The sequence below is a fragment of the Lingula anatina genome, chromosome 8, assembly GCF_051362555.1.
Source record: "Lingula anatina isolate TDL-2025a chromosome 8, LinAna3.0, whole genome shotgun sequence".
Taxonomy (NCBI): Eukaryota; Metazoa; Brachiopoda; class Lingulata; order Lingulida; family Lingulidae; genus Lingula; species Lingula anatina.
Genome location: NC_141774.1, coordinates 14452281 through 14468945, shown reverse-complemented (window position 1 = coordinate 14468945; position 16665 = coordinate 14452281). Strand labels below are relative to the sequence as shown.

Here is a 16665-nt window from a genome sequence, read left to right as displayed (position 1 = left end):
CTCCCATTACACGTTACATAAATAATTCACATGGGGTGTTTTATTTTCAGAAAAATCAATCAGTTTCTCTTACAGAACAAAATCGTTAAGGTGTAGCTGAGGTCAATTTCAACTTAAATCTCAACTTAAATCTGTCGCATTAAAAAAATGCACCACACGGCGTCTTTACCTTTGGTATCCTCATTAGTTTAAGTCACATCACATATCTCGGCCTGGGGTACAAGGTCGCGCGTGAACGGTCCGATCACTTTGTCATCATCGGTGACGGGAGACAGTCCACGGCCGCGGGAACAGGAGAGGGGGCAGATTCCCGGAAAGCTTGGAAAGAATTCAATCGCAACCGACTGAGTGGGGGAAAAGCTTAAGACAAACAGAGATTAGCAAAAACTATAAAAGTCAAAAAGTAAATTAAATAATCAGAGGATTTGGTTTTGCTGTTTTAAGCCGATTTTTTGCCAATTGAGTACCGCCAAGACTGTCAACAGTTTTGTACCGATTTCTCTCTTGTTTGCAGCATCGCCGGCACCTGAAGGTGAGGCATATTTTGGTAAGTTTTCAACATCTTTTTCATGTTTTTCTTGGTTTTAACTTTAGCAGAAGTATAGCCCCAGTAAGACACACAAAACAATTCTGACAAAAGAAAAGAGATATATACAATAGAATCTATCACATATAGAAGATTAAAATTAAGTCTACCTACAAACTGGTATACGCGTTACGAATTATTATTTCTGCCTTATATTTAGCGCTATTCTTGGTGCATATCATATTTTCTTTTTCAAAGTTGAAAAGCAAGGTAATTTGCAATACTATATACGTCATTCTTTAGCATTTCTCGTGTTTTAGTTTATTGTACACGTTTTCTAGGGTCTATCTGTACTTCTCATTGCTTTTATATTTGAAGGCAATACTAGGAGAGAATTTGTAGCAAGGTTCTTTTCAGCTTCAAATTTTCCAAAGTGTTAACATAATTATTTTCATACTTGATTCGAATTTGGTCGTTTTCAATATATTAATTAAACCTTAAACAAAACCAGTGTTGATCCAACTGCGTGGAGAATGCCAGCGCGCACACACACACACACACACGTACGCACGCACGCACACACACAAATGATAGAGAGAAAGTAAGATGCAACCAATTTGACAATTTTAGTCGTCTTATTCATGTTTCAGTTATCACATTGGCTAATTTTACCAGTTGTATTTACCTATTCCCTATCTTACATGTACTATATGTTACGTAGAACTATGTAGCATCCTATCAGATAGGACACTTCTGTCCATACGAGGGCGTAAACATCAAACTGTGAAGAATCCAGTTATCTGTCAAGTACCCGTTATATGTGATAAAGTGCGGGTTCAGGGCTACCGACTGAGAAGAATGCTTGATAGGGGCCGGGGGAGGGCTAGAATTCGTAAAAGTACGTACCGAAGCAAGAGATAAACGCTGCGTCTGGAAGCTGACGTAAGGAAAAATAAGCTATATCAGACTGACTGGGAGAATTAAAGGCGAGTGCACATTTAGAATCAGTTGATCTGCGGCCTAAGTAGTACGTGTCGTCCCAGCAATTAAATCTCGGCACGCTTTCAAGTGGATGGCCCCATGTTTGATCCACGGACCAGTAAGTCAACTGGTTATGATTGCGCCCTAACACTTGGTAATAGACCCTCTTCCTTCAGATTTATTTTTGATGCCCCTCCCCCCCCCCCCCCCCCCCCAGTTTTCGGTCTAGATATATACAGACTCAAGTTGCGTTTACTCAGTGTTTCATGTTGACCTCCCCTCAGGGCTTACATTGCTGGTAAGTGTATTAAAATGAAGGTAAACACTGGATTTGAAGTGTGAAGTCGTGTCAACAGATTAACTGACTTATCCAGGAGAAATTTTGAACTAATCCACGAGCATTGCTTCGAACTACCGCAACACAGGCCCATGCGACGTCTCTACGGTAAAAAGAGCGCTTATCCCAATGTTAAACATTGACAGTACGAATGATAAGGTAAAATTAAAAATTGAATGAAAATATAGTGTACATAGTAACAGTTATGGTCAATAATCTGTATGACAATGAAATTAAATCACCTAAAAAGTATATGGTTATGTGATGATGGTATGTGATATAGACCTTGTAAAGAACGCATTGCAAGTGTTAATTTATACAAAATATACAAATATGAGAATAAAATGTATAGGAACAACAGAAAATTAATCAGATGTGCTGTCCAAAAAACTTTCTTTCTCGCTAATACTGTCACCACATGATGTTGGTAAATGTGAGGCATCCAAATAGCCTTCTCCACAGCATAATTTTCTATTGTATCCCTGCCTCATGGCAAACCCCATATACCACAGGACTGAAGTGATATGTGCAAAAGTTAACTGTCTGGCCACCTTCTTTTACACTGACAGTACCAGCCACTGATGGGTCGAGTTTTGCTACGGGAGGCCTGAATCCATAGGCTGTACCGGTGGCTAGATGTGTGACTTGACTGTATTTAGCCTATTTGGCTCTGATTAAATCAGGTGCCTCCTTGCATACGCTGGTTTCAAACTGGCCATCTAGCAGATGCTCATCACTTTTTGTATAAATAAAAGTTAACATAAAATGCAAAACATTGTTGACATTGTTGCACAATTCAATGACAGATTATCAGGGTCCCTTTCCTTTTGGTTGATAACACTGACATGAAAAATATTTCCATACTTTTAATGATGCAATGCAACATGTACATGAGCATATTAAGTCAAATCAAGTCACCATAATCTGTAAAACCTGTTTGGTATATTTTTATCTATGTCTAGAGAAATGCTTGATTGAAGACTCACAATTGATATGTGCTGTGTGCAATAATTGTGTGTAGGTATGTACATATAAGTCCTTAGATGGTGTTACTAAGCAGTTTGTAATTTCATTTAGGAGAATTCCACAACTGGTGGTCAAAATTTAAAAAATGCGCAACCTAGAAGAGCTAAATCTTTTCTTGATACAGGACAGCCATCTGTTTCTTCATATCAGACCATCTGTGAGAAGTGCAGCATACAAAGTATTATATTTCTTGCAAACTTTTCCATTTAGCCTTTAAAAATATGAGGAAGAAAAAGTGTTTTCATTTCTTCTTGTGCTTCTGTTCACAATTCTAAATAAATAGAATACCTATCCTTGTTGTTTGCAAGCTATCAGGATAACAACTTTAAAACGACAAATGAACAATTAAATAAAAAAACAAATCCAATTAAATAACTCTTGTCATGCACTGAATTTCACTCTCCTGATGTTCAGATCCTGTCTCCTCAGCTGGTCACAAAGATATAAGAATATTCTTTTGCTGCTTCTACCTTGTGTGCCATCTAGCTGCCTTTTGTACCTATCACCTGTTTTTTTTTTTTTTTTTTTTGATAATCAAGATTTACTTGCACCCAATCATTCAGTGTGGCTTGGTGGGAAAATGCCAGATCAATTGCCTAAATGTAAATTAACAAGAAAAGGTAACAATAGTTATTTTTATTCATATTGTAACTTGAAATACAGTAGGAAAACACAGAATTTAACATTTTTCAAATTCATTTCATTAAGTTATATTTCAATTAAATGATACCTGAGCTAGAATATATACTTTCAAAACAGATTTACTCTTAACACTACACCAAATCTAAAATCAAGCCACTGTAACTTCTAAATACACATGACACAGGTAATTGATTTAATTGGGCCAGCTGAGCTGTGTACAAATGTACATTGTACTGTAGCCTTGACACTAATTGACAATAATGCTAACCAGGTATTAAAGAGGTAGATGACAGCAGATAAAATCCAAAGAGCACCATAACTGATAACAAATTACACCCAAGCCAATGAAGAGAGCCTTTATAATGTAAGTCGAAACCTTGCCTGGGTATTTCCACACGTTTTTACAAGACACTCTCCACCCAAACATTTTGGGCACTAGTAACATGCAGTGTACGTGCGCTCCAAACTTCTACCCCCCGGTCTTTGGTTTTCTACTTTTTTTACTTTTATGGTAAAGGCTGCACTGCTGGGTCTCCATTCTTTGCTGTAAAATAAATTAGTTTTATCCTTTACTTGTCCGATGAGTCTTGATTCAAAGCCACTCCTCGGTCTCTCCTCTGTTTACGATTTTCGTCCCTACACCTTGGATTGTTACCACTGCAGGCAGTCTGTGAACGCTTGTTAAGTTAGTTATCTTCTCTCTATCATATACCCTGCAGTAATTCATCATTTTACTCGGTTTAATATCAAAGAAAACACAAAAATAAAATACTGAATTGTACATGTAGACATGATCATGCGCAGCAGACGATTCCGGTCTCCCTCCAGCATGGCTGCCGTTTGTTTTGATGACGAGGGCTACAATGGGTTAATAGGCCCCTACTGGCTAGCTTACTCTATCTGGTGAACGCCTGATAATTAATTAAAGGTATAAGCTGATGGCCTCTCGTTTGGAGTATTTACCAAGTCAATGGGTTTTCACTGATATCCTTGACGACAGAAGCTATTCAAAGCATTTTGAAAAAAAAAAAAAACAACTCTAAATGCAGTACTATTACGGTTAGTGCTGGTGTGGAAGGATTAGTCATAAGTAACAGAACTAGGGTGTGTGATATACTAGAGCCTTTTATATTACTTTTATGCAAAACAGACGTAAAAGGGGTTATTTACACAACAATTAATTTTTTAAAATAAAAAAAATTTAAAGCCTCCCGCACACGGTGAGCGCCACTTGCGTTGCGCCGTTTTCTCAACGTCTGAGGGGTATTTTGGTGAGATTTTTACTGTTTAATCTGACCAACGAGAAATATAAAATATAACTTTCTTCTCGTGTACGTTACTGCTATATGTGAGTTATTAAGTGGATTATTCATCAAATATTCAGTTCAGATTATTTTCTTTAAATGATAGTTTTGCGGTGTCTTATTTATACGTTGCTAGAGTTGCGTTAGACAAAGTTTGCGTGGTCTCGTCTTGCTCTTTACTAAAAAAGGTTTGAATTGAGCGCACACGTACACGGAAACAGAGCCTTCACAGGGAAATAAAACAGGACTTGATAAAAAAGACGATCATGTAGGGCCAATGTGCAATATTCCTGTAACTTTGTAGCATATGGATATGATTATGAATAATACTCTTGGGAGAAGTTAATATAGTAGGAAATGGCGGCAAGAAGAAGAGGGGTAAACCGACCCCTTTTGGAGGAGAACGATGGAGAGGGAAGGTAAGGAGACATTGAAGATATGTTAAGCCGTGTATGTTCGTGTGTCAGATTTAACAGTAAATTTATTTGTAAAAACAAGATTTCGATTATCTTATTTTCCCATGCCAGTCCCCCCCTTCAAAAAGGGGAGAACAATTATCACTAAGTAAAAATAAAATGAATAAAATAAATTGTAATATAAATCTTACTAGATTAAACAAGATATGTATGTTGAAGTAAGTATATATAATGACTATAGTGATAAATATTCCACACGGGTCTAAAGCTTACACAAACTGTTAACTCAGTTCTTTGGAATTTCCCCAAACTTGACTGATAAGGTTAAAACTTTTGAAGGAGGGAGGCCTGGATATGGTGGTTGGAGAGGGGGGGGGGTAAACCCTGCTTTGTAACCTCTGTGCAATTTATATTTCTTCTTTTTCTATTTATTTTTTTGTATTTTCAATTTTTTTTTCAATTTTATGGTTTATTACTGAATGACTCGATAATATATAAATAAATTGTTTAATATGCTGTTGATCATGGTTTCAGTAGGAGCTTTATCATAGAGGTATTTTAGATAAATACACCACTTTGCAGTGATTAAGTAGACTGATGGGTGTACCCAGTGTATAATATCTACCCTTTCAATTAATCACATACATATAGCTTATTAGTATTAGTAGGCTTTTAAGTCGGGAAGTTTATTTCTGATTTTAAAAATTAGCATGTGTTTTCTCATCATGCATTTTCTAACCTCTCACCTTATCTATATTATTGTTCTAAAATTTTATTTATATTGAAATATTTAACATAAGCACATTGTCATGTAGTACTAGTATACTGAATTTTTTTAAATAATTTGAGTTTGTAAGGGGTGCATCACGGAAGGGGCAGCAATGTGAAACATCCTCTGTGAATAAAATTTGCAGTTTGTGACAAAAGAGTGTTTTTACTATTTGGGTTTGTACTTTGAGAAGTTGGAGGTCTCTGTTGTTGATCTATAGCTCCTTTAAAGGGCAATGTACAAATATCTTGGACTTCTATTACTTATCTTACATCTAGGGTATCTCATCTTTAATAAACTCATAACACACTGTGACAAGGCTATACACATGTATATCATCTCCTTTAAGTTACTTAAACACTGATATTACCACAACTTCACAAAATGATTAGATTGTATTTATCTTGCTTATATGTGTACGGTATTTACATTAACATTTCAAATGCCTCAGTCATTCTAAAGTTTTTCTTTTTTTTTTTTAGATTTTTGGACACTTGTTAAATGTGCTATTTGCCAACCAGCTTTTTAAGACTTTTGAATCAATGTATTTAAGTATTTCCACAAAACTGTTTATAATTATGAGTATAATAATAATAACAATTCTTTTTTTTTTGGGGGGGGGGGGGGGGGGGGAGGTGCATTCTTAATTTTGTTATGTGAATTTCTTGAAGAATTACCATATATATGATGCATTTTGATTATCATCCTGTGTGTCCTCTCCACCATGTAAACCCTCTTTGAGGTGGAAAGGTCCAGCATTTTCTCACACGAGTGGCTGTATAATTTTACACCCTGGATGTTAATCCTTGTCACGGCCAAAATTCTGGACAGAGTGGCAAATACACGAGCTGTTGAGATAAGACGTACCTTATGAGGTTAAGCCCTGATGTATATAGGCTCAATTATACAACTGGCCAAAGACCTAGGTACTAGTAAATTTCCTTAAGTGCTGATGGTCTTGACTGTTATTTTATAAATCAAAGATAAAAACATTTTTCAGTCAATAACTGAAAATTGAGTTAATACTTGTCATGTTATGCTTAAAATTTAAGATTTGTTCTAATACGTATGCATTTTAATCACTGTGGCTTTCAAACTCAACAGCATACAATACATAGGTTTTTCCAGAGCTATACACAATTGTGTGCTACAACAGTGGTACAATGTTTCATATATGATACATTGAACCCAGTATCAGTTGCATAAGACATTGTATAAACATGTAAACTCTTCATATACAGCAGTTATCATTGGTACAATAGTGCAGAAATAGTCACTTGTATTCAAGGCATCAGCATATATGCCCCCTACAATTACAATATAGTTTGGTCTCTTTTGCAGACTCAATCGTCATTTTGTAACTTGTGTAATTAAATGTTAAGACTTGCTGTGCGTCATTGGACATTGTTTTGATGGTCTTGTTTCAAGAGTATTTTATGCGAGAACATCGATGTGTAATTTCAGTGGCACAGACCTCTCAGAGGAGGAGGAAGAGGTTATTTTCAACAAAAATCAAGAACGCCAACCGCTCGTCAAGGACTCTGACAGCTCCGATACAGAAATATCGAACGGGATGCATTTTGACGATATCCTCCGCCATATAGGCGAGTTCGGCAAGTTTCAGATCATCAAGTACTTGATTTTGTGTATATCTTCCATCTCTGCAGGATGTCATATGATGGTTGCCGTCTTTATACAGGTTCTTCCAAAACACAGGTAAGGAAATTTTTCTTTTTAATTATTATAGCTATTTTATGGAAGCCATGCAAATGAGATATATGAGTTATATTTAATTTTATATTGCCAGTAATAATTATGGTAATATTAATAATAGTAATGATAATAATTATTATAATTACAATAGTAATAGTCATTCAAACCAGGTTCTTGAGTAAAACCAATGTTATATTGTCAATAATAATAATAATAATAATAATAATAATAATAATAATAATAACAACAACAACAATAAAAACAATAACAATGAAAAATTCGATCTCTTTCTAATAGCAATACTTTGCTACTTTTACCCATTGGTTAAATTGAATGCTTTGCCCACTTAATTTCAAATTTCATATGTCACAGAGCATCTCCCAAATTAGGATACTGTGTTATCAGCCATTGTTGGTGTGATGGGAATTTCCATCCCAAATCCCGTCCTCTGTCCTTGGGGGTCAGGCAGAGGGTGTGGCTTATCAAGACAAGCCAGGGGAGCGTGGCAACTCTGTTTGCTGTGGTTATACATATATTTACTGAGGACAATAAATTACCCTGGTCAAACATGGACCACTGCATTTGATGTTGAGTTTAAGGGTCACCTATTTTTATCATCATTTTCAGAAGTCTGCAAACTGTGTGTTGGGTTGGGGGGGGGGGGGGGGGCTTCTGCCCTCTGTACCCTTTTGAAAAACAATAAAAATAATAATAGCCCAAATTGCTGTCAAAGATAACCATTTTTAGCTTTTCACCCTGTACTCTCTGAAGGAGGGGTGGGGGGATCTGGAAAAATGTTACTCTTGGTTGACATGTGAAAATGATGATATAATAGATGATCCCTTTGAAGCCTTGGATATGCATGTTTTGATGTGTGACAGTGTGTTTGTATGTGTTTGTGTATGTGTGAGTTTCTAGGTGTGTGTCTGTTTGTGTATGTATAGGACTGTGTGTACAGATGTGTGACTGGGTACGTATTTGTATGTGTGTACATACATAATGCATGCTATCTTTGCATTGTTAGCATGTGTTTGCATGACTACTAGTACATGCCTGCTGTTTATCCTTGAAGTATACTATTACAATAAAATTGTCCTCGTTTCTTCCACCCCCCCCTCTCCCTACCTCACCCCCTTTACATGATCAGCCAGTGTTACATGCATGTGTGTACATATATGTATACAGTGACCATGTCCTTGCATTGCTGTTTGCTAATTACTTGAATAAGCCAGGACACCTTAGACTAGTTCCAAAGATTCCTGCCCTCTGCCCCCCCCTCGCTGTCACACCCTTTCTTTTGCTTTAGTGCTCTGATATGGTTTCATTTTGGACTGAAGCTGGACAGAAATTTTGATGACAAACTTTCATGTTTAAAAGGTCTTACAAGAACAACTTATTGTTTCAACATCCATTATGTAACTGGCACATGCAGCCTGTTTCACAAACAGACTGTGGTCTACTTCAGTTTCAGTTCAGTTTTGGTCTGAGTTTGACAACTGGTGAACACTTATCAACTGTGAACTGTACACAATACTTAGTGGATCGCTGTGTTCAGCTTACAAACTCCATTTGTCTCTGGTCTATATAATATATAATTAACTCTTGCTAGCTCTTAACCCATGATTGATTATGTGTAAAGTACTTTGAATGTGTATTTGAATGGCTGTATTCTCTGATCCGTATAATCTTAGCTAGCACTTCTGATTTAATCAAACCTGTAAACTACGTCCACTGTGAGTAAACATTTAAATCTTTATGAACCTTCAAAGGTGAATGACCACTGTAAAAAACAAACAATGGACCAGGTAATATATATGCGCTCCTTATCTTGAGGTAAATATTTAGAATTGTGTGACATTTGGAGCAGAGCTCAGCTAGGGTATAAAAGGGGGGTGGGGTGGGGGGGAGGGGGTGTTGGAGGGTGCTGGAAAAGTTCCATAAATTTTTCTGAGATTGCATTGCATTTTGTTTCATGACTTAAAGCAACATTGTATTGGGTATGACACAGCAGCATTGTGACAGTTGTGGAGAGGAACCATGACCATTGTGTTAGATGTGCTTAAATACATTTCTATTTAAAATGTGGTCCAAGTTGTATTGTGTTAGTTGTGACAGATAGCATTGTGTAAGGAGTCACTATTATATAAAAAAATTAACCTTTGGATTGTGATTGATAAATTAATACATTATTATTATTATTATTATTATTATTATTATTATTATTATTATTATTATTATTATTATATTCCAATAATTGTATATAAGGGGCCAAACTTAATTTATGGATTGTGATTGTTGAATGAATTATTATTATTATTATTATTGATATTATTGTTATAATTAATATAAGTAGTAGTATAATAATTATATATTTCAGGTGCATGATCCCAGGTCTTCCCAATGACACGTATGCAATCCAGGGAGCCTGGCATGAACTCCTGATTAACGAGACCATCCCGTTGGGCTCCAAGGGCGACTACTTTGAGTGTTCCCTCTACTCCAACTTCTCCTACACTAACGCCACCTATAGCTGTGACAAATGGGTGTACGACAAGTCTGTGTTCACTGCAACCTTTGCCACTGATGTAAGTGACTGCAGAGGCTTTGTATTGCTGCTAGATGTTGTAGTGATTACAGTGAATGATGTTTTCATGAATTAGGGTTTTCATACATAGAACACTTGTGGTGGTTTGAAATGAGCAAAGAAAATGTGTATAGAAAAGACGAGAACTAAGATGGAAAATATGAAAGAAAGGAATTAAAATACACTAAATGTTCTGACCAATGATTTCCAATATTAGAGGGCCTCTTTCTAAACTCAGTGAATGGTTCTTTCAGATATTGAATTCTGAGTAAATGCATCACTTTTATAAGACAGCCTATATATTTTCAGTCAGTTTTACATTCAATTTGATTTTATTTGTAAGAGAAATGACCAAGTTTCTTCTCTTAAATAAATCACTGATTTGAGCATGGTTGTTTCTCTCAGTTTGGCCTGGCTAACTGTGGAGAGAAGTGGAAGATTGCTACGGCCCAGATTGTCTTCATGGCAGGAGTGCTGGTGGGGGCCTTCGTCATGGGGGCTCTGTCAGATGCGTACGTATTTCACTGATGATAAGTTTCTATTGACTATAAGACACCCAAAAGACTTAATAATTTCATGGTTCCACTGCAGTAATAATGAAAGAAATGCATACATTTATGGAACACCATTCTTTGCGCTATGACCATTTTATGCAGTCATTTACCTTATTTGATCGTGTCTTACTCATATGGAAGTGATAGAAAAAATGAGTGTGTGTAACGCAATGTAAACAATACTTTGTGCATGTTTTATATTATATCAATCTTTTCGATTCATTTCAGCATTGGTCGTAAGCCCACCTTGATTATCTCTGTGTTGCTACAAGGTGTTTGTGGCACAGCAGCAGCCTTTGCTCCAGAATACTACAGTTTTATTGTCCTCAGGTTCTTTGTGGGCTCAGCCACTGCCGGGCTGTTCATGACCACTTTTGTACTAGGTAAGGTATACAGGGAATACACTGCCATACCTAACACACTGTCACATCTAACACACTATCTCACCTAACACCTTGTCACACCTAATACACTGTCACATCTAACACACTGTCTCACCTAACACCTTGTCACACCTAATACACTGTCACATCTAACACACTGTCTCACCTAACACCTTGTCACACCTAATACACTGTCACATCTAACACACTGTCTCACCTAACACCTTGTCACACCTAATACACTGTCACATCTAACACACTGTCTCACCTAACACACTGTCACATCTAGCACTTTGGCACATCTAACACATTGGCATATCTAACACAGTCACAGCCAAGACACTGTCACACCTAATTAACTGTCACAACTAACACACTTACTATAAGTGCACTGTCATATTTGATTTGATTATCCTTTGTATGTAATTTAAGAAATCTGGTAAGGTCAAACCTGCTGTGAACAAAGAAAAAATAAGACAGTTGCCCTTATTAAAAATCTTCAGGCTAGGTGTTGATCTTATCTTTAGGCATGGAGTTGGTTGGTCCTTCCAAGCGTATGATAGCAGGCATATCAATAGAATACTTCTTTGCGGGAGGTCTGATCATACTTACCATGGTTGGGTACTTCTTGCGTGACTGGAGGCATATAGAATTGGCAGTTTCTGTTCCAAGTTTTGCCTATATTCTTTACTGGTGGTAAGTAAGGGGAAAATTATTGTTTTCTGTTATTTTAATCATTGTAATGATAACTATTGTTGTAAGTAGAATGATATTTGGTAAAGATTTTATTGATTATGTGGAAATGTTAAATTAATCTCCATGTACTTTTACATACCCAACTTGATGAAAAAAAATTTCTGATTGTAATGTATATAAGGGGGTAACCTTGAAAATGAGGTCACACAAGGCAATTTATATAACAACTTGTGACTGTAAGGTCATTAGTAGCTATTAATATGAAAACTTGTGACGTTAAGGTATGAGGTCACAAAAAGCTGTGTAGATTACCACCTGTGACTTCACTTTTCAGGTTTGTCCCTGAATCAGCACGATGGTTGCTGGCCAATGGGAAGGAAGATAAGGCAGAGGAAATATTACGCCAGGCAGCCAAGGTGAATGGCAAGGTCCTCCCAGAGAAACTGTTTGAGCAGGTGGCCGAGGACGAGGAGGAGCATCATGGGAGCATTCTGCAGATCTTCAGGTCGCCAAGGACCCTGGTCAGAACGCTCATCATCTTCCTGAACTGGTAAGGAGACACACTTTACAGTGTAATGAACTTGTGAGTGATACTCATTCAGCCACCCACTGTCTCCAACACCTGCCCTCCAATTCACCCACCAGCCCATTCTCCATCTATCACCCACACACCCACCATCTCCATCACCCACTCACCCGCCCTCTTACCCACTCACTCACCCAATCTGTCCACCACCACCATCTCTATCACCCACCCTCTTACCCACTCATTCACCCAATCTGTCCACCACCACCATCTCTATCACCCACCCTCTTACCCACTCATTCACCCAATCTGTCCACCACCACCATCTTTATCACCCACCCTCTTACCCACTCATTCACCCAATCTGTCCACCACCACCATCCACCCACCATCTCCATCACCCACTAACCTGCCCTCTAACCCACTCTGTCCAACACCACCAACACCATCACCCAATCTCCACCTTCTTACCCCACTCACCCACCTTTCCTACCCACCAACCACCCATCATCCACCCACCCACCCACCTGTCAGGACGCTTATCACCTTCCTTGATTTGTTTCCAAAGACACAATTAAATTTTGAGAGATTTGCAACTGATACAGGTGTGATCATATAGTAAATTTAAAGAAAACTTCCCTGATATCATTGAGAGAGAAATCATACCAAAGTCTTTCAAATCTTTAACAGTGCTTATCTTGATGATGCTCGTCTCTGCCTCAGATCTAACTTCTCTGCATTTTGGTCTCATTTTCAGGTGTGTGGTCAGCATGGTCTACTATGGCCTCAGTTTGAACAGTGGTAATCTTGGAGGAGATATCTTCCTCAATTTTTTCCTCTCAGGGCTGGTGGAGTTTCCTGCCTACTGCTTCTGTTTTTGTATAGACAAAGTGGGCCGCAAGGGACCTCATGTGTTTGGCATGCTCTTGGGTGGTAGTGCGTGTCTTTGCACCATTTTCGTGGCTCTTTACGCTGATCCTGGTAAGTGTGTGACCGTGGCACGCTGCAGTTCAGAAGTTATTGGGAAGTCAACTCGGTTATTAATTTGTTGAGATGAATTTCAGAAGGTTCTGGATTTGCTTTAAAATTTGGTGCTACTACTTAAATGTGTTAGGTGTGATAATGGTTGTGAAAGTATTGTGTTTTCATATTATCCTAACACCAAGTGGTACTACATAATGCGTAAGATGTGAAAACATCTATCACAATAGTGTGCCTTCACACCATCCTAACACCAAGTAGTACTACATAAATGTGTTAGGTGTGATAACAGTTGTGACAACATTGTGTTTTTTCAGGTGATCCTAACACCAGGTGGTTCTACATAGCTCTCAGTATCGTAGGGAAGCTGGGGGCCACTATGGGGTTTGCCATCATCTATGTGTGGTCTGCAGAACTCTATCCCACTGTGTTGAGGAACAGTCTGATGGGCTTCAGCTCCACATTTGCCAGGGTTGGGGGCATGCTGGCACCTGTCATTGCTGTAAGTGATTGTGTTAGGTGTGACTTTTGAATTGTGTTGGATGTGACTTTTGAATTGTGTTGAGTGTGGCTTTTGAATTGTGTTAGATGTGTCTTTTGAATGTTACCATTGAATTGTTTTGAACTATTGCACTGATTCATTCACTCTTCCTCTTTGATATCCACTAACACATCCACTGACTTACCCATTTGCATACTCAATCACTTACCCACTTACTCAAAATTTCATTCATCCACTCTTTTATCCATTACACTTATGCATGCTCTCACACCCTCATTTAATGTTTTTGTGTTCATCAAGCAAAAAAAAAGAAGGTAATAATTGATACCATTTTTCAACAGAACATGGTGACCTTCCCAGGTGCTATAGGCAGAAGTGCTGCTCTGATAGTGTTTGGTGCAGCCACGGTATTTGTAGCCTTGCTGTCTATCCTACTGCCTGAAACTGCAGGGAGAGAATTGCCAGAAACTATTGATGATGCTGAGAAAGTGCCTTTGTAAGTATTACAATAGTGGTGACTTCTTTATTTAATCAATTCATTTATTCATTTATTTATTTATTTATATGTATATTTGTTTGTTTACTACAATTGTTCCATATGTTTAAATGAAAAAGTAAATAAATGATTAAGGCTGGAAATTCATCAGTAAATATCCTCCAGTAGATATCTGTCCCAGACTCAGCAACCACCATCCTCCACCCCCTTTCCCTCAGACTTTAGTTGACAACCCTGGTGTAAAACTCTTCTTATGTGAGGAATAATTCCTCAAGAAGTATTTTTACCATACCAGTGCCATTCTTTATTTTAGCATATTCCATTCCATTCAGTTTTCTTTTTACACTTAACCGATCTTTGTTTTAGCTTCTCCAGTGCCCCCAAGGCAGGCGAGGACACAGAGAAGAGTCTTCCAGTGGAGCCGAAATACACCAAGAAGGACTTTGCCTACAACAATCCTGTCATGGAGGATAAAGTTTAAAATTGCTTCATCACTTCAAGCAATTCTGTGGTGAACTCTGCATCATTTACATTCTTTACTTTCTTATTTTGAAAATTTAGGATTTGTTATGGGTTTGGGCGTGTAGGTATTTATTTTTTTCTGCAAAAAGCATTTTGTGTTTCTTAAATTTTATTTTTGTTAGATTAGAATGGTGTTAAGTGACTAAATATTATTGATAAAATGATCTACTATTAACAAGTGATTGCTCAGTTACATTTCATGCATTTCATAACTTTAAAAGGGAAATTTTGAGTCGCAATAAAAGTTGATAGACTGATATTTTTGATTATGTGACAAGTGAGACTTCCAAGGAAGTATACTTTACAATAAAGTTGTCATCACTATTTTCTATTTTTCTATTTTATAACAGAAAATATTATGTCCAATGTAAAAAAATATGGTTTTTATTTCTGATCATCATCAAGCATTGTGTCAGGACAAGAGTAGATATTACATCGAGAAAGGTGATGGGTAATGTGTTGAAAGATATTAAAGAGACCAGACCATCAGTCTAAGACCTTTTTTGCACAATATAAATCAGGGTAACTGTATTAGTATCATCAGAGATTTATTGTGAAATTTGTAAATATAATATGTCAGATATTTAAAGTGTTAAGTTGCATGAACCACTTCTGCAAGAATTTAATGATTTGATATTTCTTTTTTCTTTATTATTTTTATTATTAATATTATTATTATTATTATATTTATTTTGGCAATCAAATTTTAAAGCACCAGAACAATTGAAAAATGGTGCTACAAAAATACCTCATTCAGTCACCGTAAACTTCTCCTGAAGTTTTGTGAGACTGTTTTGTACTTGTTGATTCTTTTCAAGGATTTTGGCCGTCACACCTTAAAATTGCCCTGTCAATTAGCCTATAGAATGTGATATAGTATTATAGTATATAATGTATATATATATATTATTTGTATACACTGGCAGTAGCTTTGCGGGATTTTTTGACATTTTAATGATTTAAGGGCATTTTCAAACTATAGAATACTTTATCAGTTTATTTAAGATAATAGAAAACTGATCTCATGTATACTTTTTCATGTATTTCGGTGAATTGGGATTGTCAGATTATTAACACCGATATGTATAGACAATTCTAGTCAATAAAAGTGGAAGTTTCGATTAACAACTTTTTGCTTCATTAACCATTAACAAACCATATGCAGAAAATTCTGACATTTTACTGGTGTAAAGAAACGGAGGCAACAGTGTAGTTCAGTAAGCAATGGGTCAGGGTCGGGTTCTTGTGCTCAAGGGTGGGTTGACAAGAGCTGTTGGACGGTGGGGAGTGTTCTTCCAGAGCAGGATTTTTAAAAATATCTGAATTTGACGGCCTAGAGTGCCTCCCTCGGAAGAAAGCTGTCAATCCAGAGGGCAGTTTTCGTATTTTCGACCTCTGCTGTAGGAAGACCGTGCGCTGCCAGTATTTCACAAAATGAATAAGAAAATACGTAAAAGAGAAGAAAAGAAGAAATACTAGAATGACATTTAAGAAAGAGAAAAGGAGAAGGTATAATTCCCAGCACTGGGTCTAATATCGCCGTTATGTGACCTCAACCAAGTTAGTTATTGTATAATAATAATGATAAGAAGAAGAATACTTTTCTGCACTGAAGCCCAAACTTTGTGAAGTTCACACATCACGTCCGAGCTATTTCATTATCACGGTATATCACTCAAAAGTGCATGTTACTATAACGTTAAATCA

The 16665-nt window shown here is 37.1% G+C and overlaps 1 protein-coding gene across 2 annotated transcripts; it reads left to right on the top strand.

Annotated features, from left to right (window-relative positions):
* The first annotated feature begins 358 nt into the window (after positions 1–358).
* Positions 359–16086, top strand: LOC106174163 (organic cation transporter protein). 2 transcript variants are annotated; one of them, XM_013555585.2, is made up of 11 exons: positions 359–547; positions 7466–7717; positions 10092–10299; positions 10704–10810; positions 11081–11235; positions 11763–11931; positions 12266–12481; positions 13215–13438; positions 13756–13940; positions 14282–14436; positions 14803–16086. In XM_013555585.2, exons 2-11 carry the CDS (start codon positions 7575–7577, stop codon positions 14915–14917), a joined length of 1677 nt encoding a protein of 558 aa, XP_013411039.1. In that variant the 5' UTR covers positions 359–547; positions 7466–7574; the 3' UTR covers positions 14918–16086. The 2 variants fall into 2 exon arrangements, with proteins under 2 accessions (XP_013411039.1, XP_013411038.2); XM_013555584.2 differs by lacking the exon at positions 359–547 and adding an exon at positions 4994–5235.
* Positions 16087–16665: the final 579 nt, after the last annotated feature.